General features: G+C 38.0%; 1 protein-coding gene across 1 annotated transcript in view; it reads left to right on the top strand.

Moving 5' to 3' along the window:
* The window catches only part of adamts3 (ADAM metallopeptidase with thrombospondin type 1 motif, 3), a 447,166-nt gene that overhangs the window by 426,715 nt on the left and 1,086 nt on the right, over nucleotides 1-19,365 (top strand). The window contains exon 19 of the mRNA XM_061981142.1: nucleotides 17,297-17,380. Coding sequence (XP_061837126.1) covers nucleotides 17,297-17,380 — 84 coding nt within the window. The remainder of the gene's footprint in view (nucleotides 1-17,296; nucleotides 17,381-19,365) is intronic.

Below are 19,365 nucleotides of genomic sequence, written 5' to 3'. Positions count from 1 at the left end.
CATTGATTCAATGTTAATACTAGGCAAATATCTTCTACATGACTGCTAATTGTAAGGACCTAGTGCAAAAATGTTACCGTATTTTTCGGACTATAAGGCGCAGGTAAAATTCTTAAATTTTCTCAAAAATCGATAGCGCACTTTATAACCTAATGTACGGAATACGTTTGGTTGTGCTTACCGACCTCGAAGCTATTTTATTTGGTACATGGTGTAATGATAAGTGTAACCAGTAGATGATAAAATATTGGATGAAAAATGACCAAATTTCAATGGTCAAATCAACGTTAGAACCTAACATTGATTCAATGTTAATACTAGGCAAATATCTTCTATATGACTGCTAAAAATGTAAGGACCTAGTGCAAAAATGCTACCGTATTTTTCTGACTATAAGGCGCATTTAAAATTCTTAGATTTTCTCAAAATCGACAGTGCGCCTTATAACCCGGTGCGCCTAATGTACGGAATATGTTTGGTTGTGCTTACCAACCTCGAAGGTATTTTATTTGGTACATGGTGTAATGATAAGTGTAACCAGTAGATGATAACATATTGGATGAAAAATGACCAAATTTCAATGGTCAAATCAACGTTAGAACCTAACATTGTTTCAATGTTAATACTAGGCAAATATCTTCTATATGACTGATAATTGTAATGACCTAGTGCAAAAATGCTACTGTAATTTTCGAATTATAAGCCGCATTTAAAATCCTTTAATTTTCTCAAAAATCGACAGTGCTCCTTATAACCCGGTGCGCCTAATGTACGGAATCATTTTGGTTGTGCTTACCGACATCAAAGCTATTTTATTTGGTACATGGCGTAATAATAAGTGTAACCAGTAGATGATAAAATATTGGATGGAAAATGACCAAATTTCAATGGTCAAATCAATGTTAGGACCTAACATTGATTCAACGTTGTCAAAAAGCATGTCGTTTCAACGTTGTATTTTTGTGTTGTAAAATATTGGTTGAGAAATGACCAAATTTCAATGGTCAAATCAACGTGACAACCTGACATTGATTCAACGTTGTCAAAAATCATGTTGTTTCAACGTTGTATCTGTGTTGTAGAATATTGGTTGAAAAATCACCAAATTTCAATGGTCAAATCAACGTTAGAACCTAACATTGATTCAATGTTAATACTAGGCAAATATATTCTACATGACTGCTAATTGTAAGGACCTAGTGCAAAAATGCTACCGTATTTTTCGGACTATAAGGCACATTTAAAATTATTAAATTTTTCACAAAAATCGACAGTGCACCTTATAACCTAATGTACGGAATACGTTTGGTTGTGCTTATCAACCTCGAAGCTATTTTATTTTGTACATGGTGTAATGATAAGTGTAACCAGTAGATGATAAAATATTGGATGAAAAATGACCAAATTTCAATGGTCAAATCAACGTTCAAACCTAACATTGATTCAGCGTTGTCAAAAAGCATGTTGTTTCAACGTTGTATTTGTGTTGTAGAATATTGGTTAGAAAATCACCAAATTTCAATGGTCAAATCAACGTTAGAACCTAACATTGATTCAATGTTAATACTAGGCAAATATATTCTATATGACTGCTAATTGTAAGGATCTAGTGCAAGAATGCTACCGTATTTTTGGGACCATAAGGCGCATTTAAAATTCTTTCATTTTCTCAAAAATCGACAGTGCGCCTTATGTACGGAATACGTTTGGTTGTGCTTACCGACCTCTAAGCTATTTTTATTTGGTACATGGCGTAATGATAAGTGTAACCAGTAGATGATAAAATATTGGTTGAGAAATTATCAAATTTCAATGATCAAATCAAAGTGACAACCTGACATTGATTCAACGTTGTCAAAAAGCATGTTGTTTCAACGTTGTATTTGTGTTATAGAATATTGGTTGAAAAATCACCAAATTTCAATGGTCAAATCAACGTTAGAACCTAACATTGTTTCAATGTTATTACTGAGCAGATGATGAAATATTGGATGGAAAATGACAACATTTCAATGGTCAAATCAACTTTAGAACCTAACATTGATTCAACGTTGTCAAAAAGCATGTTGTTTCAATGTTGTATTTGTGTTGTAAAATATTGGCTGAGAAATGATCAAATCAACGTCACAACCTGACATTGATTAAACGTTGTCAAAAAGCATGTTGTTTCAATGTTGTATTTGTGTTGTAGAATATTGGTTGGAAAATCACCAAATTTCAATGGTCAAATCAACATTAGAACCTAACATTGATTCAATGTTAATACTAGGCAAATATCTTCTACATGACTGCTAATTGTAAGGACCTAGTGCAAAAATGTTACTGTATTTTTCGGACTATAAGGCGCACGTAAAATTATTAAATTTTCTCAAAAATCGACAGTGCGCCTTATAACCCGGTGCGCCTAATGTACGTAATAAGTTTAGTTGTGCTTACCGACCTCGAAGCTATTTTATTTGGTACATGGTGTACTGATGAGTGTAAGTAGATGGTAGTCACACATAACAGATACGTGTAGACTGCAATATGACGCCAGTAAACAACACCAAAACTTTAAATCTTCCATTGAGAATATACAACATTACACATGGCGCTCAAAAAGCTATGAAGCCGCACCGCTTGATGGATTGTCGGCGCGTACTCTTCAACATACGAGTGTTAGTACGGTGTGTGAATAAAGACTGCATAATGACACCTGTTAGCAGACAATTTACCTGGTTTCGCAATATTATGCAAAACCAACTTGTCTTACCTTCTGGTACCTGATGATCTTTTTTTGGGATCTGCATAAGTCCTGAAAATTCCGCCTTTGTAGTCTGTTGTCGATAAGCTTCTTCTTTTTCTCTATCTTCTTGTTATGGGACATTGATCCTCCAATGGTGGACGCGCACACATTTTCAGGACTTATGCAGATCCCAAATACAGATCAGCAGGTACCAGAAGGTAAGGAAAGTTGGTTTTGCATAATATTGCGAAACAAAAACGCCCGATAAATTGTCTCCTCTTATTTGCCATTTTGCGGTCCTTATACACACACCATAATAATACTCGTGTGTTGAAGAGTACGTCTGACTACTGTAGCCGTATCAAGCGCCGTGTGTAATGTTCTACATTCTTAATGAAACATTTAAAGTTTTGGTGTTGAGTGGTTAGAGTGTCCGTCCTGAGATCGGTAGGCCGAGTCATACCAAAGGCTATAAAAATGGGACTCCGCATCAAGGGTTGGAATTGGGGGATAAATCACCAGAAATGATTCCCGGGTGCGGCCACTGCTGCTGCTCACTGTTCCCCTCACCTCCCACTGGGTGATCAAGGGTGATGGGCAAATGCAGAGAATAATTTCGCCACACCTAGTGTGTGTGTGACAATCATTGGTACTTTACTTTACCGGCGTCATATGGCAGTCTACACGTATCTCTTATGTGTGACTGCCATCTACTGGTCACCCTTTGATTGATTGATTGAAACTTTTTTTAGTAGATTGCACAGTACAGTACCGTATTTTTCGGAATATAAGTCGCAGTTTTTTGGGGTGCGACTTATACTCAGGAGCGACTTATGTGTGAAATGATTAACACATTAGCGTAAAATATCAAATAATATTATTTAGCTCATTCACGTAGGAGACTAGACGTATAAGATTTCATGGGATTTAGCGATTAGGAGTGACAGATTGTTTGGTAAACGTATAGCATGTTCTAGATGTTATAGTTATTTGAATGACTCTTACCATAATATGTTACGTTAACATACCAGGCACGTTCTCAGTTGGTTATTTATGCCTCATATAACGTACACTTATTCAGCCTGTTGTTCACTATTCTTTATTTATTTTAAATTGCCTTTCAAATATTCTTGGTTTTGGGTTTTATCAAATACATTTCCTCAAAAAATGCGACCTATACTCCAGTGCGACTTATATATGTTCTTTTTTCTTCTTTTTTATGCATTTTCGGACGGTGCGACTTATACTCCGGAGCGACTTATACTCCGAAAAATACGGTACCTATTCCGTACAATTGACCACTAAATGGTAACACCCGAATAAGTTTTACAGCTTGATTAAGTCGGGGTACACGTTCATCAATTCATGGTACAAATATATACCAAACAAAATAGCTTCGAGGTTGGTAAGCGCAACAAAAATTATTCCGTACATTAGGCGGGTTATAAGGCGCACTGTCTGAAAGGATTTTAAGTGCGCCTTACAGTCTGAAAAATACGGTAATCTTCTACACGCAACAATTACGTTCAGAAAATTGTTGACTTTGATTGCCTTGAAGTTGCCACAGATGCACCAGGACAGAGACCTACTGGAACCGGAGCCATGTTTGGTTCCGTAAGACGTCATGACGTCGTGTCTGCACGCGGGTCATTTTGCCATCACATTCGACGTCGCAATTTTTTTGGACTACATAAAAACATCGGATTAAATTTGGAAAAAAAAATCTTTGATTCGGTTTCGATTGGATCCTTTCAAACAGATTACTCACAAAACCAGCCCATTTAAAGGGGAACATTATCACAATTTCAGAATGGTTGAAACCATTAAAAATCAGTTCCCAGTGGCTTATTTTATTTTTCGAAGTTTTTTTCAAAATTTTACCCATCACGCAATATCCCTAAAAAAAGCTTCAAAGTATCTGATTTTAACCATCGTTATATACACCCGTCCATTTTCCTGTGACGTCACACAGTGATGCCAACACAAACAAACATGGCGCATAAAACAGCAAGCTATAGCGACATTAGCTCGGATTCAGACTCGGATTTCAGCGGCTTAAGCGATTCAACAGATTACGCATGTATTGAAACGGATGGTTGTAGTGTGGAGGCAGGTAGCGAAAACGAAATTGAAGAAGAAACTGAAGCTATTGAGCCATATCGGTTTGAACCGTATGCAAGCGAAACCGACGAAAACGACACGACAGCCAGCGACACGGGAGAAAGCGAGGACGAATTCGGCGATCGCCTTCTAACCAACGATTGGTATGTGTTTGTTTGGCATTAAAGGAAACTAACAACTATGAACTAGGTTTACAGCATATGAAATACATTTGGCAACAACATGCACTTTGAGAGTGCAGACAGACCAGTTTTCATCAATTAATGTATTCTGTAGACATACCCTCATCCGCTCTCTTTTCCTGAAAGCTGATCCGTCCAGTCCAGTTGGAAATGCATCTGCTTTGAGTGTCGCAGGATATCCACACACATTCTTGCCATCTCTGTCGTAGCATAGCTTTCGTCGGTAAAGTGTGCGGAACAAACGTCCAATTTCTTGCCACTTTCGCATCTTTGTTCGTGTTGTTACACCCTCCGACAAAACACCGACTAGGCATGATGTCTCCAAGGTACGGAAAACAGTCGAAAAAACGGAAAATAACAGAGCCAGACGTTCTACCAAATGTTTTAGACCTTTAACATCAAAACTGTAGCCGACATTATGATGTGCAGTGCTGTTTTTAAACGACCGCAAGTCTTGAACTACAGAAAGTATTTCAAAGTATTCCGAGAGCGAATAATAGAAAGGCGTTTAATTCGCCAAAATTCACCCATTTAGAGTTCGGAAATCGGTTAAAAAAATATATGGTCTTTTTTCTGCAACATCAAGGTATATATTGACGCTTACATAGGTCTGGTGATAATGTTCCCCTTTAATTCAAATCACTTTAAAAAAAAAAAGTGATTTAAAAAAAAAACATATTTATTTAAAAAAAAGATTTTCTATAAAGATTAATAAAAATAAAAATAAAATTAAAAAAAGTTTTAGGCCATCTCCATGCAACTAGAAAAAGCTTTTCTAGTTTCTAGCACCAAGTAAAATTCCTAGTTTGTGAACCTGTTCTCAAACAATGGGAATGAAACTATTCTGATTCTGATTCTAACATGTAACCTGTTTTGAAAAAGTGTCATTATACTAAATAATACATTGTGAAAATCGGTTTGAATCGATTCTGAATCGAAGCGTTAGGTACTGAAAGATTCCCACCCCTAATAGTTATGCTCGCATTATTACGATTTTGCACTTTTTTCTTCATATTATTGCAAAAAAAAAAAGTTCCATGTAAAGTGTGTCCTTTTAATAAGGTTCTGTTTGAGATTATTTACGTTTCTTTTAGACCAGACCTGGGCAAAATACGGCCCGTGGGTCACATGCGGCCCATTAAGATTTTCAATCCGGCCTGCCAGACGTTCTACCAAATTTTTTAGACCTTTAACATCAAAACTGTAGCCGACATTATGATGTGCAGTGCTGTTTTTAAACGACCGCAAGTCTTGAACTACAGAAAGTATTTCAAAGTATTCCGAGAGCGAATAATAGAAAGGCGTTTAATTCGCCAAAATTCACCCATTTAGAGTTCGGAAATCGGTTAAAAAAATATATGGTCTTTTTTCTGCAACATCAAGGTATATATTGACGCTTACATAGGTCTGGTGATAATGTTCCCCTTTAAGCACAGGCCTGGTATTTCAAGTTCACATGTTTACGAACTGGCTTCTACTTCCTGTTTGCTCATTCGGAACGTTTACGTGGGAAGCCGATAGCTGGCGAAGGGTGACGGCGAGGTGAGTTGTGTATCTGACGGCTGTCAACGCCATCGCAGCTGGAATTAGTCAGTGTATTAAAACCCTGGGAAATAACACGACATTTTCCCCACCGAGAAGTTAATTTTATTAACCAACGTAAGCTTGGGATTTTATGCCGATGTTTTAATTAAAGACGCTTCCCCTTTGGGTTATCTCCCCGCGGCAGACACACTGCCACACTGACTACTTGTTTGACAAATACTCCTTATTACAATTCAGTTTAATTACTTTACATCGCCTCTACTGAACCCTTTAGCAAACTTTGATTCTCGACATAAATCCCACACAAATAAGGCAATAAAACCTTGAGGGCTGTCAAATGATTCAATGATTTAATATTCATTCATCGCGATCCGTCCGGAGTTCACTCGTAATTAAATTACAGATCAAATTCTTAAAACTATTAAATCCCTTTTGGAATTCGTGCACTTCTTTGTGATGGCCGCAGCCTATAATTCCTAAATTTGCGGCAGCTTTTTTAAAGTTGCGATAAAAAAGTATTTTCTTTTTCGATAACATCGAATCAACTCGGGATTTTTGTGAATTTGTTTGTTTGTTGAAGTTTTTGACATATACAGTCCAGAAATACAATTAAACACATGTCAAATGTTCCAAACAAGTAACCTACAAAAATTATATATAAAATATATATTTTTTTAAATAAAATAAAAATAATTAAAAGGTGCTGTTTGCAAATTTTGCCAAAAAAAAAAATAGAACAAAAACACCACCGGCTTAGTGGCTTAACAGAACACATTTGTTGGACATTTGTCTATATTTTTCACAATTATAAAGTTTATGTACCGTATTTTTCGGACTACGAGACACACTTGAAATCATTTAATTTTCTCAAAAATCAACAGGTCGCCTTTTATCCCGGTGCGCCTAATGTATGGAATAACTCTGGTTGTGCTTACAGACCTCGAAGATTATTGTCTTTGGTACAGTGTGCAAAGTTGTGTACTTAACAAAAAAAAGGTGAAATTACTGAAAGCATGTTTTATATTCTAGTTTCTCCAAAAATAGCCACCCTTTGCTCTGATTACTGCTTTGCACACTCTTGGCATTCTCTCCATGAGCTTCAAGCACACTCCTGTGAAGTGGAAACCCTTTCTTGAAGCTCATCCAGAGAATGCCAAGAGTGTGCAAAGCAGTAATCAGGGCAAAGGCTGGCTATTTTGAAGCAACTAGAATATAAAACATGTTTTCAGTAGGGATGTCCGATAATGGCTTTTTGCCGATATCCGATATTCCGATATTGTCCAACTCTTTAATTACCGATACCGATATTAACCGATACCGATATCAACCGATATATGCAGTCGTGGAATCAACACATTATTATGCCTAATTTGGACAACCAGGTATGGTGAAGATAAGGTACTTTTTAAAAATAATTATAAAATAAGATAAATAAATTAAAAACATTTTCTTGAATAAAAAAGAAAGTAAAACAATATAAAAATAGTTACGTAGAAAGTAGTACCGTATTTTTCGGACTATTAAGTCACAGTTTTATTCATAGTTTGGCCGGGCTCCAGTGCGACTTATATATGTTTTTTCCTTTTTTTATTATGCATTTTCGGCAGGTGCGACTTATACCCCGGTGCGACTTGTACACCGAAAAATACGGTAATTAATGAAAATGAGTAAAATTAACTGTTAAAGGGGGAGGAAGGTTTTTTGGGTTGGTGCACTAAATGTCAGAGTATCTTGTGTTTTTTCTGTTGATTTAATAAAAAAAAACAAAAAAAACCAATACCGATAATAAAAAAAACGATAATGATAATTTCCGATAATTTCCGATATTACATTTTAACGCATTTATCGGCCGATAATATCGGCAGGCCGATATTATCGGACATCTCTAGTTTTCAGTTATTTCACATTTTTTTTATTAATTACACAACTTTGCACACCGTACCAAAGAAAATTTCTTCGAGGTCGGTAAGCACAACCAAGAATTATTCCGTACATAACTCCACATGTGTTCATTCATAGTTGTGATGCCTTCAGTGACAATCTACAATGTAAATAGTCGTGGAAATAAAGAAAACGCATTGAATGAGGAGAAGGTGTGTCCAAACTTTTGGCCTGCACTGTAAATATTTGTCAACTCGTTATTCTCGCAATAACTTTGACAGCCCGATAAATCATATCGATGAAATACACTTAATTACGGCAGCAAGTGTGAACAGTAAAGCTAACATCCTTTATCAGTATTATAAAAACATCCCCCGTATATCACTTTAAAAAAATAAAATAAAAATAATTAAAAGGTGCTGTTTGCAACAAAAAACAAACAACAAAAAAATATAATAAAAACACCACCGGCTTATGTTACCATTAGTGGTTTAACAGAACTTATTTGTTAGACATTTGTCTATATTTTTCACAATTATAAAGTTCTACTGTATTTTTCGGACTACGAGGCACACTTGAAATCCTTTAATTTTCTCAAAAATCGACAGGGCGCCTTATATCCCGGTGCGCCTAATGTACGGAATAACTCTGGTTGTGCTTACCGACCTCGAAGAAAATTTTCTTTGGTACAGTGTGCAAAGTTGTGTACTTAACAAAAAAAAAGGTGAAATAACTGAAAACATGTTTTATATTCTAGTTTCTCCGAAAATAGCCACCCTTTGCTCTGATTACTGCTTTGCACACTCTTGGCATTCTCTCCATGAGCTTCAAGCACACCCCTGTGAAGTGGAATCCCTTTCTTGAAGCTCATCCAGAAAATGCCAAGAGTGTGCAAAGCAGTAATCAGGGCAAAGGCTGGCTATTTTGAAGCAACTAGAATATAAAACATATTTTCAGTAGGGATGTCCGATAATGGCTTTTTGCCGATATCCGATATTCCGATATTGTCCAACTCTTTAATTACCGATACCGATATCAACCGATACCGATATCAACCGATATATGCAGTCGTGGAATTAACACATTATTATGCCTGATTTGGACAACCAGGTATGGTGAAGATAAGGTACTTTTTAAAAATAATTATAAAATAAGATAAATAAATTAAAAACATTTTCTTGAATAAAAAAGAGAGTAAAACAATATAAAAACACTTACATAGAAACTAGTACCGTATTTTTCCGACTATAAGTCGCAGTTTTATTCATAGTTTGGCCGGGCTCCAGTGCGACTTATATACGTTTTTTTCTTTTTTTATTATGCATTTTCGGCAGGTGCGACTTATATTCCGAAAAATACGGTAATTAATGAAAATTAACAAAATTAACTGTTAAAGGGGGAGGAAGGTTTTTTGGGTTGGTGCACTAAATGTAAGAGTATCTTGTGTTTTTTCTGTTGATTTAATAAAAAAAAATAAAAAAAACGATACCGATAATAAAAAAAACGATAATGATAATTTCCGATAATTTCCGATATTATATTTTAACGCATTTATCGGCCGATAATATCGGCAGGCCGATATTATCGGACATCTCTAGTTTTCAGTTATTTCACATTTTTTTGTTAATTACACAGCTTTGCACACCGTACCAAAGAAAATTCCTTCGAGGTCGGTAAGCACAACCAAGAATTATTCCGTACATAACTCCACATGCGTTCATTCATAGTTGTGATGCCTTCAGTGACAATCTACAGTGTAAATAGTCGTGGAAATAAAGAAAACACATTGAATGAGGAGAAGGTGTGTCCAAACGTTTGGCCTGCACTGTAAATATTTGTCAACTCGTTATTCTCGCATTAACTTTGACAGCCCGATAAATCATATCGATGAAATACACTTAATTACGGCAGCAAGTGTGAACAGTAAAGCTAACATCCTAATCAGTATTATAAAAACATCCCCCGTGGCTTGTTTGGTGTACTTTGGAGGTCTTGTAACATCATTCCTATTTTAATCACCACAAATCATCCTCAATGATGTCCTATTCATTCAGAAAAGGATTACGTCTGTAATGACTTCGAGCCATCTTACCGTTACTGAATGAACATTAATGATTGCCAGCTAATGGCCCCAACACGGCAGCTTCATCAAAACATTGAAAAGGAATCTTGTGTCATCGTCGGACTCGGGGTCTAACAGCTCACGTCTTTTGACAGGGAAAGCCTTAAGCAAGAGAGCCCAGAAAGAAAGCCCTTTGTTGGAAAACACAACATGCAAGTATCCGCTATTACCGTGCTGACGACCTCCTCTTTGTAGCTGTGCAGCTTGTAGAGCAGAACGCCTAACGCACACCTTTTAGACACACGGGGTTATTACAAACAGGCAAGAAGTAGTTGTGACGATGCTTTAGTGACCTACTTGGAAGGAACAGAGGTGGGTTGGGTGGCCAAAACACAACAACTGATGGAAAAATGGAGCCTGTCCTAAGGGTATCTTGTTCTTGTGCAATACGAAGATATGCAAATAATACAGTGTAGCGCCGCAACTGTGTGCTAATCGCCAGCTTTCAACTTCCACCGCTAATCGCTAGCTTGCAAGCAAACCAAAGTGCCTAATCGCTAGGTGTCTTAAATTCTACCATGAATATAATAATATAACTATTGATTCATGATCAATGTTACTGTTTATTTAATAACAGTGAAATGTTAAATATAATTAAATAACAATTTTAGAATTAAAAAAATTCACGACCCCCTTTCGATTCGATTCGATTCTTGGGGGGGTAACAATTCGATTAGGAATCAGTTCTGGATTCAAAATCAATACTGTTGAATAACATTGGGTGCCAGTTCCATGATTAACTACATTGCTCCATAAAATAGATAAACAACTGTGATACATTGCCATATAAAAAAAAAAAATCAAATTCAACCAAAACGTTTCATAAAGGCAAATACCAATAAGGCAACAAGTAAGAAGTAACTTAGCTTTTCTAAAGTAAATCTCTACAGCAGATATGGGCATCTACATTCACAATATGATTAACTAGAGTATATATATATATATATATATATATATATATATATATATATATATATATATATATATATATATATATATATATATATATACATATATATATATATATATATATATATACATATATATATATATATATATATATATATATATTTTTTATTTTAATTTTATTTTTTTAAATATATATATATATATATATATAGGCTATTTCATCCCTACAAAAAAAAAAAATATATATATATATGTATATATATATATATATATATATGTATATATATGTATATATATATATATATATATATATATATATATATATATATATATATATATATATATATATATATGTATGTGTGGTTAAAAAAAATCACAAGACTATTTCATCTCTACAGGCCTGTTTCATGAGGGGGGGTACCCTCAATCATCAGGAGATTTAAAATCTGCTGATGATTGAGGGTACCCCCCCTCATGAAACAGGCCTGTAGAGATGAAATAGTCTTGTGATTTTTTTCCCACACATACATATATTGCGCTCTACTACGGTATCGAGCACTATTTTTTGGATAACCTTATTAAGACATATATATATATATTTTTTTTATTTTATTTTATTTTTTTATTTTTATTTTTTTATTTATTTATTTTTTAAATATATATATATATAGGGGCTATTTCATCCCTACAAGTTTCTCTGCTCTTCAGGGGATTTTTTGGGGATTTTTTTAATTTATTTAAAAAGTCCCCTGAAGAGCAGAGAAACCTGCAAAACAGGCTTGTAGGGATTAAATAGCCTCAGAGAAACCTGTGAAACAGGCTTGTAGGGATGAAATTGCCTCTGTGTTTTTCCTGACCTACCGTATACCGCTCTACCCCGTATACAGTGCTGAATACCAGGGTAGAGCGGTATACGTTAGGTCAGGAAAAACACTATTTCATCCCTACACGCCTCTTTCGCAGGTTTCTCTGCTCTTCAGGGGATTTTTTTTCATTTATTTTTTATTTTTTGTTTAAAAAGTCCCCTGAAGAGCAGAGAAAGCTGCAAAACAGGCTTGTAGGGATGAAATAGCCTCATAGAAACCTGCAAAACAGGCTTGTAGAGATTAAATAGCCTCAGAGAAACCTGCGAAACAGGCTTGTAGGGATGAAATAGCCTCTGTGTTTTTCCTGACCTAACGTATACCGCTCTGCCCCGGAATTGAGCACTGTATACGGATACACCACAGAAACTTTGACTACACAGAATATATATATATATATATATATATATATTATATATATATATATTATATTATATATATTAATTGATTAACAATAATTACAAATAAGAATTGTGATTAATTCAAAAATATATCTTGCTGAAGAATTTCTGTGGTAAATAAATGTACTGTTTGGAATGTAACAGAGTAAAAGTAGCATTTATTCTTCACAAAAACACTCAGGTAAAAGTAAAGAGTTTGTTGCCCTAAAACTAATCTGAAGGGTACAATTTATCCAAAAAGTTACTTAAGTCAGAGTAAATGTAGCACGTCACAACTAGGGGTGTGTACGAACAAATGCCGCCGGTCCTACAGGGCACAGATTCACTTCATGTTACCTTGGCACTCCAGCAGCACTGAGAGCGGACTCCGCCAAAATACCTCTAGGTAATGATGTTGCAATTTTCAATGCCGACAAAGCAATTGACTCAAAAAAACAACAACACTTTGACGTAAGTTAGGTAAGGCTCCACTTTTCGAAAAATGTGCTAGTTTGATACTAATATACATTGGCTTTGTATCGACATGCTACTGACTAGCATTAGCGATTTTCAGTTTCAACACTTCCAACAAATTTGTAATGAAAACTACAGCTAGATGCACGTTACACTCAAAGTACAATACTTACAGTATTAGCATTTTTTAGGGCGCAACAAAAGACTGGACTACTGAACTACACACAACTATTATCTAAGATCTTGGACTCAAAAATGTGACAACAAAACAAAATACAACAACTGGTCTACAGTTATCACAATCAGTTCATTTTTCAATGGTGCAATAAAATATTCGATTTTCATCAACACACACAAAAGTAACGCAAATTGGTACCGGACTGATACCGTATGTGAACGGTACCCACTCCCTAGTTACTACCCACCTCTGGTTTGGAACATGTATTTTTACGGACTATAAAAACCAGTATACTTTCGAGTAGTCAGTGTACAGCTTGTCGAGCAGTATTGTTGTGACCGTGAGTCAGCACACAACCAGATCTGGCAACGTAACGACGATACAAGCTGCACACTGACTACTCTAAAGTGCATCATTTCCGTAGTCGTGTCCCATGACAAGTCCTACTAATAAAACATGACGGATGTACTTACTTATATGTACTGTGCAGGGTGATTCAAAAAGAATATGCCAGAATTATCCCTCGATATTTCAAAGATGAAAAACAATAGAAAATCTGGCAGCACGGACAACATCAAGGCGATATGAGAATCCCCAGGATGTCGCCACCCACCGTGTCGATTGCTGCTGTTATTTGATCTTTGGTGTCATGGAGGTCCTCCCGGACTCTTTCCTTTACCCAAGCAGCCCGTCTCTTTAAAACTGTTCAACCCACCCTCTGTGGATCTGTCGTAAAATAGCATTTTCAATCCAACCCAATCCACTTTATTTGTATAGCACATTTAAACATCAAACTGCACAACAATATTAAAAACAATATTCAAATATTATCCTTATTATCCTGAATGAAAACAAAAAAATAAAAAAATATAAAACCAATATAAAAACAATATAAAAATAAATATGATTAGAAAAAAATTTTAAAGGGTAAAACGAGAGATGTCCGATAATATCAGACTGCCGATATTATCGGCCGATAAATGCTTTAAAATGTAATATCGGAAATTATCGTTATCAGTTTCAAAAAGTAAAATGTATGACTTTTTAAAACGCTGCTGTGTACACGGACGTAGGGAGAAGTACAGAGCGCCAATAAACCTTAAAGGCACTGCCTTTGCGTGCCGGCCCAATCACATAACATCTACGGCTTTTCACACACACAAGTGAATGCAACTCATACTTGGTCAACAGCCATACAGGTCACGCTGAGGGTGGCCGCATAAACAACTTTAACACTGTTACAAATACGCGCCACACTGTGAACCCACACCAAACAAGAATGACAAACACATTTCGGGAGAACATCCGCACCGTAACACAACATAAACACAACAGAACAAATACCCAGAACCCCTTGCAGCACTAACTTTTCCGCGACACTACAATATACACCCCCCACTACTGCCCCCCACCCACCTCAACTCCTCCCCCCCAGCATAGAGATGTCGCCATTTTGAGGGTAAACAAACACGTGGTCTTCCTTCAATTGAACGGCGAAACAAATACCCAGAACCCCTTGCAGCACTAACTCTTCCAGGACGCTACAATATATACACCCCCCACTACCTCCCCCCCACCTCAACTCCGCCCCCCCCAGCATTGAGAAGTCGCCATTTTGAGGGTAAACAAACACGGGGTCTTCCTTCAATTGAACGGCGAAACAAAACCTAGATAACCCCCGTATCAAATGACCATTGATTCAGTCTATTACAATTAGAGATGTCCGATAATATTGGGCTGCCAATATTATCGGCCGATAAATGCTTTAAAATGTAATATCGGAAATTATCGTTATCGGTTTCAAAAAGTAAAATGTATGACTTTTTAAAACGCCGCTGTGTACACGGACGTAGGGAGAAGCACAGAGCGCCAATAAACCTTAAAGGCACTGCCTTTGCGTGCCGGCCCAGTCACATAATATGGCTTTTCACACACACAAGTGACTGCAAGACATACTTGGTCAACAGCCATACAGGTCACACTGAGGGTGGCCACATAAACAACTTTAACACTGTTACAAATATGCGCCACACTGTGAACCCACACCAAACAAGAATGACAAACACATTTCGGGAGAACATCCGCACCGTAACACAACATAAACACAACAGAACAAATACCCAGAAACCCTTGCAGCACTAACTCTTCCGGGACGCTACAATATACACCCCCCCCTACTATCCCAAAAACTCCGCCTCTCCACCACCTCAACTTCCTCATGCTCATGTCCTAAATTCCAAGCTGCTGTTTTGAGGCATGTTAAAAAAAAAATAATGCACTTTGTGACTTCAATAATAAATATGGCAGTGCCATGTTGGCATTTTTTTCCATAACTTGAGTTGATTTATTTTGGAAAACCTTGTTACATTGTTTAATGTATCCAGCGGGGCATCACAACAAAATTAGGCATAATCAAACGAAAAGCGCGCACAGTGGCGGAGAAACGACTTGGCTATGAAAACAAATACTTGCACAAAGGCAGAAACTATGAACAACAAGAAACACTAATTGTGGCTGAATAAGCAAAAACTTACTTGGCATGGAACCGGCATGAAAAAAGAGCAGCAAGGGTCTTAAGGGTGTGTGGAGAGTGTGCAGAAGCATAAATGCGGGATGTCGTCAGAACGACAAACTGAAAACAATGAACTTAAATACTATAGACATGATTAGTGAAAGCAGGTGCGTGACTCAAAACGTGAAACAGGTGCGTGACGTGACAGGTGAAAACTAATGGTTGCTATGGTGACAAAACAAAACAAAAGTGCACAAAAAGTCCAAAAACAAAACCGAACATGACTAAAACAAAACATGATCACACAGACATGAGACACTGTTACAAATATGCGCCACACTGTGAAACCACACCAAACAAGAATGACAAACACATTTCGGGAGAACATCCGCACTGTAACACAACATAAACACAACAGAACAAATACCCAGAAGCCCTTGCAGCACTAACTCTTCCGGGACGCTACAATATACACCCCCCGCTAACTCCCCCTCCCCCTCACCGCCACCTCAACGTCCTCATGCTCATGTCCTAAATTCCAAGCTGCTGTTTTGAGGCATGTTAAAAAAAAAATAATGCACTTTGTGACTTCAATAATAAATATGGCAGTGCCATGTTGGCATTTTTTTCCATTATTTGAGTTGATTTATTTTGGAAAACCTTGTTACATTGTTTAATGCATCACAACAAAATTAGGCATAATAATGTGTTAATTCCACGACTGTATATATCGGTATCCGTTGATATCGGAATCGGTAATTAAGAGTTGGACAATATCGACAAAAAAGCCATTATCGGACATCTCTAATTACAATGCTTTAGGACTGAATAAATAAGTGATGATTTTGGCCTATTCTTCTGGAATCACCCTTGTCAGGAAGCATTGTTACAACAAAGGGGGAAAAAAAACAGACTTTGAAAGTTGACTTTGCTTCTTTGTTACTAATTGTCGGGGTCAGGCCTGTTTGCCACCAATGTGTGGTCGTTTTAACGTGATTATCCCTGCAGCAGCCAAACGGGCTCCGTGTGTGTGTGTGTGTGTGTGTGTGTGTGTGTAATACATCTCAGAGACGTTCCTGCAGCCTTTTAGAGGCAATCTCCGACGGTCTTGACCTTTCATCTGCTAATTAATTGGACTGAAACGGGCGCACTAAGACTGGATGTCTTTGTTTTTATAACGACATTACCTCCCTTGTCAAACCAGAGACGTACCTTGCCAGCCCGGTCGGTGAGTGGCACCTGCTGGTTGTAACCAATAAGGGTGTGGGGCTTGTCCAAACCGAGGGGCAAGCCATCACCCGTCTTTTCCCCCAGATTTTTCCCTTAGAAGATGTCTTCGGAGGACACCGGCTCAAGGAGACAACGCCCCAGTAGCAAACTTAACACCATTCCTTTCCTTTCAAGGGAAAACCAGAGGAGCCTTCTCTTTACCCAAAGGAGCTCGGAATGTGTTTTTGAATGAAACTGACGACTTGAGAAATGTGATGGGTGAGTCCCGGGAGGTTTGTACGTGCTGGACATCCCCGCTAGACTTTGCTGCTGTTTTTTTTTTTTCCTTTTGCTTCTTCATCCGCTCATATGGAACACGAGCAGACCTCCGCCAAGGCCGAGTCGAGAAAAACAAAACAAAAATGTGTTAATGATGAATTACTAGTCTGTTTAGGTATGACAGGTCTTAGATGGGATTATGCAGTGCTGCAAAACTTACAATCACAATGGTATCTACCTTATTTTTAGGACTATAAGGCGTGCTTAAAATCCTTTCATTTTCTCAAAAATCGGTGCGCCTAATGTACCGAATAATTCTGGTCGTGCTTACCGACCTCGAAGCAATGTTCAAGTACCTCGGAGTCTTGTTCACAAGTGAGAGAAGAGTGGATCGTGAGATCGACAGGCGGATCGGTGCGGCGTCTTCAGTAATGCGGACGCTGTATCGATCCGTTGTGGTGAAGAAGGAGCTGAGCCGGAAGGCAAAGCTCTCAATTTACCGGTCGATCTACGTTCCCATCCTCACCTATGGTCATGAGCTTTGGGTTATGACCGAAAGGACAAGATCACAGGTACAAGCGGCCGAAATGAGTTTCCTCCGCCGGGTGGCGGGTCTCTCCCTTAGAGATAGGGTGAGAAACTCAGAGTAAAGCCGCTGCTACTCCACATGGAGAGGATTCAGATGAGGTGGTTCGGGCATCTGGTCAGGATGCCACCCGAACGCCTCCCTAGAGAGGTGTTTAGGGCACGTCCGACCGGTAGGAGGCCACAGGGAAGACCCAGGACATGTTAGAAGACTATGTCTCCCGGCTGGCCTGGGAACGCCTCGGGATCCCCCGTGAGGAGCTGGGCGAAGTGGCTGGGGAGAGGAAAGTCTGGGCTTCTCTGCTTAGGCTGCGAACTCGCATAAGCGGAAGAAGATGGATGGAAGGATAGACATGGTGTAATGATAAAAGTGACCAGTAGATGGCAGTCATACATAAGAGCAACCCATCCATCTAGTTTCTACCTTGTCCCTTTCGGGGTGGCGGAGGGGTGCCAACCGCGTGGGCTTATTCAGATGTTAACTTTACACAAGTAAATGTTTAGATACGAGCCGATTGAACCAACATTTTTTTTCCCGATATCGGACCGATATTGTGGGGGGTTCGAACCACTCTGGACAAGGCGTGCAGGTAGGAACGAACCAAAAACAGAAAACAAGCAGAAGGAAAAACGTGCCGATCGCACGCGAAGCTGAGGTACCAAGTTAGCTCAGGAAGCATGAACTGGGAGTCAAGAAATATTAACGTCACTTGTTGCATGAAGCAAACAATGAAGCCAGACTGAGCGTGGCGAGAGAGGTGGATAAATGGCTCTCTGATTAGTGGTCGACAACAGGTGAGCGTGCCGGCCACTAACCAGAGGGAGGTGAACCCAATTAATCCCCATGGAAACTAAAACAAACCCAGAGGTGCACAAACAGGAACTAAGGGAGTCCAAAACTAACAGAAAATAACAAAACATGACAGATATCTGATATCAATATCGGATTTGGACTAAACAGTTTGTGTTACTAGGACATTGGTTCTGTTGCTGCTGTGTTTTGTTTAATGTTGCTCTTGTGCAACATGTTCACTTACCAAAAAATAAACAGGAACTAAGGGAGTCCAAAACCTAACAGAAAATAACAAAACATGATCCGGGCCACGGATCATGACAGATATCTGATATCAATATCGGATTGGGACTAAACAGTTTGTGCTACTAGGACATTGGTTCTGTTGCTGCTGTGTGTTGTTTAATGTTGCTCTTGTGCAACATGTTCACAAACCAAAAAAATTAAAAAATCCATTTATGTTAAGCAGCGATAGATTTTTATTGGTTTTATTAAATGTTGTCTGTCTATCTGTGTTGGCCCTGCGATGAGGTGGCAACTTGTCCAGGGTGTACCCCGCCTTCCGCCCGATTGTAGCTGAGATAGGCTCCAGCGCCTCCCGCGACCC

This window comes from Nerophis lumbriciformis, linkage group LG20, assembly GCF_033978685.3.
Source record: "Nerophis lumbriciformis linkage group LG20, RoL_Nlum_v2.1, whole genome shotgun sequence".
Taxonomy (NCBI): domain Eukaryota; kingdom Metazoa; phylum Chordata; class Actinopteri; order Syngnathiformes; family Syngnathidae; genus Nerophis; species Nerophis lumbriciformis.
The sequence above is the reverse complement of the archived record's forward strand: the minus strand, read 5'-3'. Positions and strand labels throughout refer to the sequence as shown.